The sequence below is a fragment of the Ananas comosus genome, linkage group 4, assembly GCF_001540865.1.
Source record: "Ananas comosus cultivar F153 linkage group 4, ASM154086v1, whole genome shotgun sequence".
Lineage (NCBI taxonomy): Eukaryota > Viridiplantae > Streptophyta > Magnoliopsida > Poales > Bromeliaceae > Ananas > Ananas comosus.
Genome location: NC_033624.1, coordinates 3,741,899 through 3,755,348, shown reverse-complemented (window position 1 = coordinate 3,755,348; position 13,450 = coordinate 3,741,899). Strand labels below are relative to the sequence as shown.

At 36.4% G+C, this 13,450-nt stretch overlaps 2 protein-coding genes across 2 annotated transcripts; both read left to right on the top strand.

The window, feature by feature from the left end:
• LOC109708493 (ferredoxin-1) lies at window positions 2,165–3,025 on the top strand. The gene has a single exon (XM_020230265.1). It carries the CDS (start codon window positions 2,250–2,252, stop codon window positions 2,703–2,705), a length of 456 nt encoding a protein of 151 aa, XP_020085854.1. The 5' UTR covers window positions 2,165–2,249; the 3' UTR covers window positions 2,706–3,025.
• Window positions 8,887–13,236, top strand: LOC109708957 (FRIGIDA-like protein 4a). Its single transcript, XM_020230932.1, has 3 exons — window positions 8,887–9,846; window positions 11,622–11,797; window positions 12,363–13,236. The coding sequence occupies exons 1-3, from the start codon at window positions 8,982–8,984 to the stop codon at window positions 12,894–12,896; spliced, it is 1,575 nt and encodes a 524-aa protein (XP_020086521.1). The 5' UTR covers window positions 8,887–8,981; the 3' UTR covers window positions 12,897–13,236.

Genomic DNA, 13,450 nt, shown 5'->3' with positions numbered 1-13,450 from the left:
GGGGGGGGGGGGGGGGGTATGTAAGGGGAGAGCGTTAGCGGGTGGATTGACCTGGACCCGAACAGGGCCTTATTTTTCGGGTCGGTCTGTGACTGTGAGTCGCTATTTGAGGTTCCCGAATATTTAAATTTAATTTAACATTAAAAATAAATAGGTTAATTTTTTTTTAAAAAAAAATACTTTAACACTTCTTTATTTACTGTTAAAAAAGAAACTCTTCAATTTGGCCATACATGTTTTAGCATATTTTCACTACTGCCTTATAGTTTAAAAAAAAAAAATTTTTGAAAAATGGATAGTTAGCTACCACTTCATTCATTTGGAATATGAGCTAAGCTACAAAATGAGGCAATCAGGCCTCGTCAAAGTGAGAGAAAAAAATAGTAAAAAAAAAAAAAAGTAGAGCTACGGGCAGAAAGAGTCCCAAAGGACACGAAGTGAGCGTAAGTTTGCTACAAGCTGACTCAAGATGATCTTTTTCTTTTCGAAGATTCTTCTGTTACGCTCCAACCAAGTAGACCACCAGGCCGAGGCAATTGTAGCTAACTCTCTACCCCCTAAGGCCCCACCTTTGGAGCTGCTTACATTCCAAAGCCTATTCACCGAAGAGCAATTGTGTATAAACCTCCTGTCCGGTAGTTGACCCTCTTGCAAAAGTTTGGCTGTATTACATCCCACAAAGAGGTGATCTACGGACTCTAGCTCCGCCCTACAGAAAACACATTCATCCTTCCCGTGCCGGTCCCTTTTCAGCAAGTTATCTCTCGTAAACACCATACATTAAAATGTTATATTTATACTCTACAATTTAATTTCAGTATCTATCATCAAGCAAGATAGCAAATAATATTTTTTAAAGAACTTATGATACCGACCGTTTCTAGCGCAAGTGGCAAAGGGCTTAATGGTTGGTATCTGAGGTTCCCAAGTTCGAATCTTAGTTGATTCATCTAATGATATACAATTAGAGCTTAAATAAAATGTCACTTTACTATTATATTTAACGTAGATCCTTACAACCCAATAAAAAAAAATAGTCAAGTATAATCATCTGAACAATAATGTGAAGTATTGAAAATACACTAACCAAAAGGGGTGTGGGAGGGCGTTTGTGGAGTATCAATTAATTAAAAGTATTGAATGAATAAAAGGCTATTTGATTTGTAGGACACAAATGGGGCAGGCAATTGTTTATCATTTAAGATTTAAGATAAACATTGAACTGAAAGATTTATAAAAATTAAAATTTTAAATTTTAAACTGAGTTGCAATTGCAAAATATTAGAAAGCTCAAGGATTGAAGTTCAATTTGGGAGACCGTGCATAGAGCAAATGTAATCAACAAATATTTTTGTTTGGTTCTGTAAGTAATAAAATGATTTTATAAATCACACTGTGATGTAAGGAAAGCATTTCATTATATCATTTGGACCGATCAAGTTTGTTTCAAACCAATAACATTATAAAATTTTTTTAGAATTACACTAGTAGAGCATAATCTGTATAAAATATAGAAATAAATTATGCGGAAGGTTGTAACTTCTTATTCAAGTTTCTACTGAAGACTTTTTAATTATTACAATCAGATTCTTAATCTTCTATCCAAGTTCTAATTGTGTTTGCAATATTTTATAGTCAGCTCAATCAGATTTTTTTTATCAAAAACTTTGCTATATTAAACTGAATTTGCTAAGTGGCCTTTTCACCTTTTAATACATAAGATTTATTATTTGAATTTGTAAGATATTAGTATTTAAAATTTATTGTACTACATTATTGCCGAAGCGGCATGTTTCATCCACCTTAATGAAGATTATGATGAAGAATATGATGGAAAGGACCAAATTAATATTATTCAAAGAGGTTATGGGCCTAAACTACAACATTTAGAAGGTTAAAAACTAAATTAAAATTTTGGGTAAAAGGCTGAGGGCGTAGTTACGATAGTTAGAAGGTTAAGGACTCAATTGAAACTTAGCGTGAAAGTTTCGAGGCCTAATTTGTCATATAAAATGTATTTAAGAGAGAATTTAAATTCTTTATTGTAATATTGGTCATAGGGAGAGTACAAGNTATTTTTAAATTAAAAAATATATACGGATATTCGTGGTCTATAATTTAACTTATACTCACATATTTTTTTATTCATAATCTTTTTAAAGAAAAAGAAAAACCCACCTTATCCATCTCCTCTCATCTTCGTTTCCTTTCTCCTACTCCACTCTCAAAACCCAACCACAAACCCTCCAATGTCCTCCTCCTCCCTCCTCCTCCCCTTCTCCTCCCCCACCCATCTCCTCCTCCACCACCACCGCCGCCCCTTCCATCGCCCCCTCACCCTCCTCCGCCTCCATCGCCGCACCCTCGCCCCTCCCCTCTCCTCCTCCTCATCCTCCTACAAGGTCACGATCGAGCACGAGGGCTCGGTCCAAACACTAGACGTGGCCCCGGACGAGACGATCCTGGAGTGGGCGCTCGAGGAGGGCCTCTCCGTGCCCCACGACTGCAAGCTCGGCGTGTGCATGACGTGCCCCGCGCGCCTCCTCGCCGGCGCCGTCGACCAGAGCGAGGGCATGCTCTCCGACGACGTCGTCGCCCGCGGCTACGCCCTCCTCTGCGCCTCCTACCCCCGCTCCGATTGCCGCATCCGCACCATCCCCGAGGACGAGCTCCTCTCGCTCCAGCTCGCCACCGCCAACGACTGACATGGGTACGAAACCCTAATCCCCCTCTCCTCAGTTTGAAACCAACCCTAATTTGTTCGATCCTTTTTCGGGGATGATCGAGTTGTTCTTTGCCCTGTAGCATTAGCATGGTCAGTAATGTAGATCGATTAGTTTTCCTGCTATGTGTATCATGTTGCTCCGCATTTCATTCGAATAATAATAATTTTTGAGTATATATGTAGCTATTTGAATTGGCTACTCTCGATTGTTGTTGTTGTTGTTGTTGTTGTTGTTGTTGTTTACTGATCTTGGAATTGATTAATTAGCTACGTGCATATGTAATGTTGCTCTGAGTTCTATTTTGCCGTGGATTGTTAACTTGTGATTATATAAGGTAAAATTGGAGAGAACAAGTTCGGTATTAATTTCTCTTGAATATAAATATTTAAAACACAGCTCCAATACTAATTGGAGGAAGAGTTTTCGTCAGATTCAAACCCATATTAGTATTGGGGCAATGTTTTGGCACAACTCAAACCCGCGCGAGCTTATGAATGTCATATATTGGTCTTGAAGCGATGTTTTGGTGTGACTCAAACCCATGTAAGCTCATGGATGTAATATGTTTATCGAAACATATTGAACATAAAATTTTTTAAGTCTATAAATTGTTATTCTAAATGGAACTATTATCACCTTCTAATGTTATACATCTTGGATCTACTTGGGCTCGATTTCAACAACAAAATCTATCAAACAAGTGAGGGAGCATAAAAAACCTGAAGCTTTTACTACAGCGTTTGGTATAGCGCGGTGATAGATAGAAATAAAATTCTGACTCGAAATTTGTATCTCTGATTTGTTAGAAATAATTAAAAAAGTATATTAATATGTGTAGCACTTATTACTAGATTACAGTGGAATAGGTTGCTAAGAATCTTACTGTGCTGGAAGTCATTTTTCCTAATTGCAACATACTGATTAGGATGTGTTTGGTTCCTCGTAAAATCACTCTAAAAATTTTTTTTCGGCTGAAAAATGGGATTCCAGTGTTCGGTGTCTCGAAAAAAAAATTTTCCGGAAAATTTTTTTTACAATGCGGCGTTGCGCACGCCGCCTGGGGGAACGATGAGGAAGGTCCATGATGGACCTTGTGCGCGGCTTTGCGCGCGCTTCGCGGGAAAAAAAAGGCGCGGTCCACGAGGTCCACTCCACCTCGTGGACCGCGTGAGAAAGGTCCATGATGGACCTCGTGCAGAGTTGCGCATGCCTCGCGGGAGAAAAAAAGCGAGGTCGACGAGGTCGAGGTGGACCGCGCGTGAGGTGATGGACCTCTCTCTCTGCCCCTCTTTTATATATATATATATATATATATATATATATATATATATATATATATATACTATTATATTATATATTATGCTTATTATATAATATATTTTAAATATATTTAATTTACAAACATAAATTATAATATNATATATATATTATTTTTTATAAAAAAAAATTATTATATAATATATTTTAAATATATTTTATTTACAAATATAAATTATAATATTAATATATGTAATATGATAATTATTATATATTAATAATATATTAAAATAAAAATATATATATAATAATTTTTTTATTTGTAACTAACTTTTTTCTTCTTTTTCTTTCTTTTCCTTTCAACCAAACAACCGTAACGGAAAACTACTTTTTTTTCCTACAAACCAAACACTTAGAGTGTAAAATTTATTTTCCTCCGAAAACTTTTTTTCCACCGAAAATTTTTTTTCCATAGTTTTACAACGAACCAAACAGTCCCTTAGCTCTGCTGGCAAGACTACTTAATCACATCCTTTGTCTTAAAAGGATCATCAACTAAGATTGAGCGAGCATTACATATCCAGAAAGAGTGAAAACATGCCCGCAATATTGACAAAGTTATTCTTTTATAATTAATTAATTAATTTATTTAGCAAGTATGACCAAACACAGATACATTTGTATATAGGTTTAAATCTTACGCCTTGCTTATCCTAGGATTCATGAAATCCTTTTAGCTTCTTAGTATTAAAAAATTGAAGTTGATAAAATTATTAGGTAAACAGTGGCCTTTGGATGAGTAAGATATTAGATTTTTATCTAGTCTATGGATGTACAGGCAGTATTGCTCATGCAAGGATGATTTTGTTTTTTGCTTTTATCTTAGATATCATCAATTTTTGCAAAATCAGGAGCTTCTATTATGACAGCAAGCAGAAACAAGCTTCTGATATTGTGTAACAGATGCTCCAAAATGAGGTTTCTGTTTTTGTTGTAGCAGAATGCTATTCTTGCAATGAAATTTATAGCCATGTTTGATTTGCTTAGGGGCTGTTTTTTTTATCAGAAAATATTCATAAATATTTTTTGCTTAGCCCTTAGTTTTTTTAGCAAAGTAGTTTTTTCTGAAAATGTTATTTCCAGATTTGTGATGCCCTAGTACTCCTTAGACTTCTATTAGTAATAATGGAACTAAAGGCATTTTGTGCTGGTACTTTGAGCTCAATACTAGTATTAGTGGACTTAGTTGTTATAGGAATAATGCAAAAATCATCTTTTTATTTTCCAGATTTTTTAATCTAGAAAATAAAAATTATGAAAAATCTCTTTTCGATGGAAAACTTTGTTGTCCCCGAAAAGTAATTTTCCATGATGATTTTTGGAGGAATCTAAATTGGAATTGAATTCAAGATGGCTTACAATTGTAGTGGGAGCGGTATGATTCTCCCAATTTATTTGGTTCCTGCAGTAATAGGATTTGACTGTAAAATTGTTCATTCTATCCTGGAGAATAAAGTTTCCCTCCATGTTGTTGGGCTTGAAGTGGGGAAATTAGAAGATTCTCATTTTACCTCGCATAAAATTTGAAATGAAATATTATCCAACCAAACATCTATATCTATATCTATCTATACCTCTATACCTATACAAGAAGTGCCACATGGCTGTGTTTTCTTTACTTTTAGACTTCATATTACGAAGCCAATCCTTCGCCTTCCCTTCATCCATAACGTCTAATTAATGGTTCACCCATCTTAACCCAACCTTTCTTATTCCCTCCATCCATTACGTCTAATTAATAGTTCACCCACCTTAACCCAACCTTTCTCATTCCCTTCTCATTCCCTCCATCCATAGCGTTTAATTAATGGTCCACCCACCTTAATCTAACTTTTTGCATTTCCTCCACACATAACGTTTAATTAATGGTCCACTCATCTTAACCCTAATCTAAACTGTAAATCATAAAAATCCACAAAAAGCTCCCTTCTCTCCTTCCTACTTTCTCTTTCTCCTCCATGAGCTCCGAGGCCAAAATCGAGCACGTTCTATAGACGAAGTATGAGTTTGCACGCTGTATCGCCGAGCTTGGCGCTGCATCTTCACCAAATCGAGCCTTCCTCCAAATTTTATAAGTTCTTTTAAAAGATATATATATATGTATATATATATTCTTTATGTTGTAGCGTTGAAATTTTTTAGATAGTTTTATTAAGTTTTTTCAAGTTCTTTTTATTTGTATGGTATTCGAACTAATGTGTTTGTTGTGTTGAATGTTTATTACTTTTTCTTTTTCTATCCTTTGTTTTTTATATTTTTTTTCGAAAGTAAAATTCTGTATTATATTTGCTGTATTAGATTGCATTAGGTTGTATATTTTTTTTGTCTCTTAAATATTTATTATATAACTTTTAATATGTTTACTTTTTTTCTACTTCCATGATTCTTTTTATTAACTAATATAAGAATATTTACAAAATTAGATTGATATATGATCTAAAAATTTTTTTATTTTCTTGAAGTATCATAACTTATATAGAAAATGAAGGGATAAATATATAACTTACACAAAAAAAATTTTACCCTTTAATTGTTTTGATTTGATTTATAAAATACTACTTTTTATTGAATTTTTTATTTAAATCTCTCCTACATAGTTTGTCGCTTTTCGGCTTAATAGGTTGACATGCTTATTATCTTGAGCATTTTGTTATTAATCGGCTTCAGCAAATTAATATATTTTTGCAGGAATCCAATATGTTTGGACTATTTTGATTTTTAAAATAATAACAAATTTTTAATATATTAGTTAAATATTAAATTTATTTTAATAGTATCTATCCGCCGCAACGTCCGGTTACTACACTAGTTAGACATTACTCTAATTCCCATTTTTAGCTCAAAACTTTTGGAAGCAATATTAACTATAAAATATTAAAATTTGAAAAGCAATGTTGCTCATTTGCTTCTTTTTTTTTTGTTTTTTTTCTAAAAATATTCTCATCCATAATAATTAAAAGAAAAAGTCATTATGCTGACATATAATTACATAACATAAGTATTTAAAGCAAGATATTTGCGTTCATACTTTATTATCATGTAACTAAATCATCCGATGGTCATAAACTCATAATGGAAAAAAGTAGTTTCTTTCAGTTACTCACCCATAAAGCTTAATTTTTTACATTAATAAATTGTCCACATCTTCTAGTCAATTAAATTAAATTATAAAATTAAATTATAATAATTTAAAATTTTGAGCTAAAAATTATAATAGATTAAAGATTGATTACCAAAGTATCCTGCATCACATAATTTGAGGACCAAAGGTATAATTTATCCTTAAAAACTTTTATGATTGGATCAAAATATATGATGGGAAGAAGAGTTAACACAGGAGCAGTGTACTGATATGTTAGTACACCCGGTGTAGGGAGTAATTTTTAACTTTTTTTTTATATTCTTTTACATCAGGTCAATTCTACCTTTTATATATTTCACCTAACCGGTACCCAAAAACAAAATACCTACTATTGCCGGTTATAATTGGTTGGTAAAGAAATTAAGACCGTTCATACTGAAAAAATAAACATTAACCTAAAAATAAAATTAAAACCCATAATGCTAGCCACAATTAGAATTCTCTCTTTTAAAAAAAAAAATAAAATAAAAATTTATAGAATTTATCTGAATTTTATAATATTTTAATTTGATTATTTAATTTTTAAAACTTTAATTTTACTATCTAATATTTAAACTTTGTTTGATTTGAGTTAATTAACCGTATTTTAATTTTAAAATAATTTGACTATGTTAATGATCTTTAATATTATTTCATGTAATTTTTAAAATTATAGATTAACTAAAGTAAGTAATTAGATTAATTATATTTTGAAGTTAAAGTATTGTTGACCGATTCAAATCAAATAAATTGAATAATTAGATAATAAAATTAAATTTTAAAAAATTTTGAGTAGCCAATTAACAATGGTCCATAGATAAATTTCATATATGTTCTTATTAAACATTAACATTAATAAAAGTATCACTACTTATTTTCTCCTTTAATAAAGAACTAAAAAACAAAACCATCGCTAACCAATTAATCCTCTTCACCTTTGTCGCTGCTGAACCCCACCCCTGTACCTCTCCGCAATTGCGACTCGGCACCCAATTTTGGGTAAACTTCAAACACACCCCCGTAGTTTCGCACTTTCTCATTTTAGTGCCTTGTTGTTTGAAGTGTATGAAGTTAGTGTTCTATGATTTTATTTTTATTTTTTTCGTCAACTTTTTCGTTAATATTTCGTTAAATTATATATATATATATATATATATATATATAAAACTTTAGATACTCCACATAGATTTTTCGTTAATTGTGATTAGGTCAAACTAACCTCCCACCACTTCGAATATGACTCGGTTCAATGCAACATTCCGTTATTGATTAAGCTCAATTGGAAATTTGGTCCTTCTAAACCAATAGTTATGGTTGAAAAACAAAAATAAAGTCTCTCAATAGTTAATAATAAATACAAATATTTTAAAACTTTTGATTACAACTAAAAGGGTAACATGCTAAGGCCACAGAAAACAAATTTAAGTTTTTACCCAATTATCTATAAAATAAAATAAAATGTCTTCATGAACGCGACAAAAAGTTCTCCTCACCGGTAGTGACCACACCCACTCCAATACCTTTTATTCCCATTTTCTTATTTTACCGGTCTCATATATATATATAAGTTATAACCTACTCCCGCTCTTTCGCCTTTACAGTGTGCGCCCGCCACGTGGTCTCCCTCTATTGGCTCCCTCCTTCCTTCCGTACGATACGAATTAGAGTAGGATTTGCGTATATAAACGAAAAGTTTAGTCCCGATATGCATATATATAAGGTTAGGGTTAGGGTTAGGGTTTGGGTTTGGGTTTCTCCTCCCTTCTCTGGATCAAGCGATCGCATCGCGAGAGAGCCGAGATCGTCGTGCTGCGTCCATGGCTTCGGCGGCCGCCGCCGCGGCCGCTGCGGTGACGAGCTCGCAGGTGCGGGAGAGCTTCGAGGAGCTGGAGCGGCAGCGGGAGCTGATCACGAGCTGCACGGCGCTGTGGAAGGAGCTCTCGGAGCACTTCTCGTCCCTCGAGCGGGGGCTCGAGGAGCGCTCCGAGTCGCTCCGCTCCAAGCGCCGGTCCCTCGACCTCAGGGCCCAGCGCGCCCTCGACTCGCTCCGCCGCCGCGAGCTCTCGATCGACGCCGCCGTCGACCTCGCCCTCTCCAAGCTCGACGAGCGCCGCGCCGCCGCCCTCGAAGCGCTCGCCGCCTCCGATCTCCCCGCGAGCCTCCGATCTCTCTGCGCGAAGATGGATTCCGAGGGTTTCCTAGATCTCGTCGTGTCGAAGCGGAAGGAGGCGGAGCTCCTGCGCTCGGAGATCCCGCTGGCCCTCGCCGGCTGCATAGATCCGGCCAGATTCGTTCTAGACGCCATTTCTAGGGTTTTCCCTGTCGACAAAAGGGAGGTGAAGTCGCCGACTGATCTGGGGTGGGCTTGTGTGCTTATTCTCGAATCTCTCGTCCCCTCCTTAGCTGATCCGGAGCTCGGCGCGGTGAGGCCGCTGGTGACTCGTGACATGAAGGAGAGAGCGAAGGAAATGGCGGAGGGGTGGAAGGAAGGTTTGGATCAGCGTGGTGGGATAGAGAGTGCTAAGCCTGCGGATGCTCACGCCTTCGCCCAGCATGTTGTGACCTTTGGGATCGCCGCAAAGGAGGATAGGGAATTGTACGAAAAGATTGTCGTGAGCTTCTCGTGGAGGAGACAGATGCCGAAGCTGGCCCTCACTCTGGGGCTTGAGGATAGAATGACTGGTATATGAAATTCTTTCTTTCCTTTATGAAACCTATCTATAAAATTTCGATTTTTGATATTGTTTGCTCATACTAATACTGCTGATAGTGCTATTAAACCTGTTCTTTCGACGTGTCAGCATATGCAATCAGCTTGGTTGATGATCATCGATGCCTTAAATGGTATTGGTGGTAGGACTCTTTTGATAATTTTCTTTTTTTCCTTCATCATGCTTGCTCGGTCGTATAATTAATTTAAGCCTGTTGAAATGTCCCAAAAATGTAAGACCCAGTGGTAGCCCGAGTAATAACTGGTAAAATGGGATTTACTATTGTAAGTCAGTTGATTGTAATGTGTTTTTTAGGGTGCAAAAGGCATTTTGGTTAAACTTATTGCTTTGTGCTGATTGTTGTTTGTTTGGGTTGTATCATTCACGATTAATCCAAATCGAGATGACCGCTCTTCTAAAGTGTAGCACATGCATCCCTAATGAAGAGGACCACTCCCTAGATTGCTCCCGAGATATCCGTTATCGCCCTAACATTTATTCCATAGCTACCTATCAGTATGTATTGCATTTGATAATCAGCTACTTAAACTCGTGGACATCAAATTGTTTACGTAGATCTTAGGGCCCGTTTGGTTCAAGGTTTATAATATTCTAGTAATCTTCCATATTTTCTATTGAAATTATTCAAATTGTTACCAGTCAACCCAAGTTGGGTAGTTGTAAAGAGTGTTAGTGAAGTGGTGGAATCCTCATAAGTTCCTAGATGGTATTAATACTAGATTATCATAGATTAGGCGGTATTCTAATTTTCGTACTTCATGGGAATCATTAGTAGTCCATTAATAAGAATATACTAACTCCTAACACCCTCCCAAGTCCCAACCCACGCGGCTTGATAAATTAGTAACAAGCTTGACATTCCAAAAATTAAATATAAAATATTTTCGGAACATTACAAACCTTGAACCAAACAGCCCCTTAATACTTTTTGCTTTTTAATGTTTTAAAGATCAGATGTCTTGTTCGAATTGTAATTGTGGTATTACATTCTAATGTCTTATGATATGATATACTCTATTGGATCTTTTAGAACAGCATAGATTTGATTTTCTTCTTGGACCCTTTATTTGGGCCCTTTGAATGTTTGTATGTACATTTCCAGTATATTTGAAATACATAAATCATGTCATATATGGATTGCAGTCAATACAAATGCATTTACATATTCACGTGTCTACTTCATTGGCACTTCAGGTAGGTTGGTTGCTTGCATAACATTTTAGGCTTTTCAGAACTTCTAAACGAAAGTTATAGATCTCAGAAATTGTACCCACTTGTTGAATGCATTTAGTATGGTCTGGCATTCTCTGGAACTGAATAGTAGTTGTTATTTAAGCTCCTACAAATATCTGAGTAAACACACATAAACACACATAAAGAACTGGCCTTCTCTAAATTCTCCAAATATTTCGTGATGTTATTTTAAAGTGTTGCCGGCCCACCTCTTCAAGATCATCTTTAATGGTAAGGATCTTCAATATAAGTACTCAGAGTATAAGGTTGATTTTGTGCAAGGCAGTATTTGAGGGCAGATTATGTCTGAAGCATTCTAACCTACTTCCCCTTCCCTTTATCTGCAGACTTTATGTATGATTCTCTAGTTTGAATTAAATGCCTGAGAAGAATGCTCTTTCTGAAATATTCATGCTACTTCCAGATGTCAATGTGCAAACTCTTCTTCTACTTGTTTAGGTGCTTCATTACAAATGTTTCGTCAATTTGCAGATATAATCGAGGAACTTATTGCCAAGGGACAACATCTGGATGCTGTTAATTTCGCATATGAGGCTGGTCTTCAGGACAAGTTCCCCCCTGTTCCTCTGCTGAAATCCTTTTTGAAAGACTCAAAAAAGTTCCAATCTTCGAACTCAGAGGATAACAACAACTCCGGGCAAGCTGTGGTATGTAGATTAACTATTCTGATGTTGTATGAACATGAGCCACTGTAAGTTGAGACTGAACAAGTATCATCTTTAGTTTCTATTGCTGTTACTGAACAATCTACTGAAATATGCTTTCTTAGAATGTTTGTTTGTGGCGTTAGTACTTTCAATTTTTGTTGCCTCTCATTCTTCTCAGTTGCACCATTTTTTTGGTGGTAAATTTGACCTTTTTTTTCTTTTTTCTTCTTTTGGGCACTCTCGACCCATTAAATCCTTCTGCCCTTTTTTTATTGGAAGACCATTTGTATTTTATTTATGTGAAGTTATAGTTAAAGGTTCTTTTATTCCTGTTTTCAGTAATTAAAAACGTATCTTGAAATGGGACCTGAACTTTACAAAGCATGGTTTTGCTAGCTAACCTTCCAATATGTTTGATCTAAGTACATCTTAGAACATTTTTGACAAGGCAGTGACTTTTACGGTGTTTGCTAGCTAACCTTCCAATACGTATTTTTTAAAAAACTTTTCTTCTCTTTTCACAAGGCAGTGGCTTTGATGGTGTTTTTTTTTTTTGCCTCAACAGAACAATGCCAATCGGAAACAACAGTCAGCTATCCGTGCCGTCATGAAATGCATTGAGGACCACAAGCTTGAGGCAGAGTTCCCCTTGGAGGGCCTTCAGAAGCGTCTTGAGAACCTAGAGAAGGCCAAGGCTGAGAAGAAGAAGCCAGCTGGGGGCAGCAGCAGCCCTTCTTCAAACAACGCTCCTGCCGCAAAACGAACTAGGGCGAACAACGGGGGACCGATGCCTCCTGCCAAGGCTGGCCGTCTAACTACCAATGCCTATGTTTCCTCTTTCCCAGCTCCCCAGGCCCCCCCTCCCACCTTCGTGCGCTCACCGTCGTCAACCCATTATCCTTATGATCGCCCCGCAGGCCCCGGCATTTATGGGAGCCGAAGCCCACCAGCTATGCGGGAGCCGTATGCATACCCAACCGAAGAGATATCCAACACTCCTATCGGCGTGCCGTATCATTCTCCTCCTATGAGCTATCCAGCTTATGGGGGTTACAGCAATGGTTTCGCGCCGGCGTTTCAGCAGGTATATTATCGGTAAGTGATGGCCTATTAGTTACTACTTCTAATAACCCTGTCTCTTAAGTGAACGGTCTTTGTTGTAGCGACTGACTAAAACTAAAAAAGGGTAGGGTTGTTTGTTGTGTGTGCTTTTAATTTAGATGCTTGGTTAGTTCTTATTAAGTTAGATCAGCTGCTGTATCTTGCCTCCGGTTGTTAATGGTTGTAATTCATTGAGGAGGCATTTGAGAATGTTTTAATCCTATGGCACTTAATGCTGGACATATGGAGAGTACCTAAAACTATTGCTAAGCTGGCACTAGCATGTTGTAATCAAATTCAAACCCTATAATATTATGTAAAGCTAATTATTAGATATATCTCTCTTGCTTGCTTTGCTCTTCGGCTTGCCGATGATGACTCTGTATTTTCTATTTCTCTTGGATACCAAGTATTTGTTCAAAGTTCAAGCCCAGGTTAGTTCTCTTCTATATAAGATCAAAATGTGTAGAGGTTACCTGAACTCTGGGCTATTTGGAAACAGATACCTTTAACTCGGAAAGCTTGTATTTTGCTTGCCGCAATGAACAGGGG

Bases quoted from the DNA above. Each gene is read 5' to 3' on its own strand.
- LOC109708493 (XM_020230265.1), top strand. From the start codon at position 2,250: ATGTCCTCCTCCTCCCTCCTCCTCCCCTTCTCCTCCCCCACCCATCTC.
- LOC109708957 (XM_020230932.1), top strand. From the start codon at position 8,982: ATGGCTTCGGCGGCCGCCGCCGCGGCCGCTGCGGTGACGAGCTCGCAG. The intron at 9,847-11,621 runs GTATATGAAATT...GTCAATTTGCAG, and splicing joins GCTTGAGGATAGAATGACTG to ATATAATCGAGGAACTTATT. The intron at 11,798-12,362 runs GTATGTAGATTA...TTGCCTCAACAG, and splicing joins ACAACTCCGGGCAAGCTGTG to AACAATGCCAATCGGAAACA.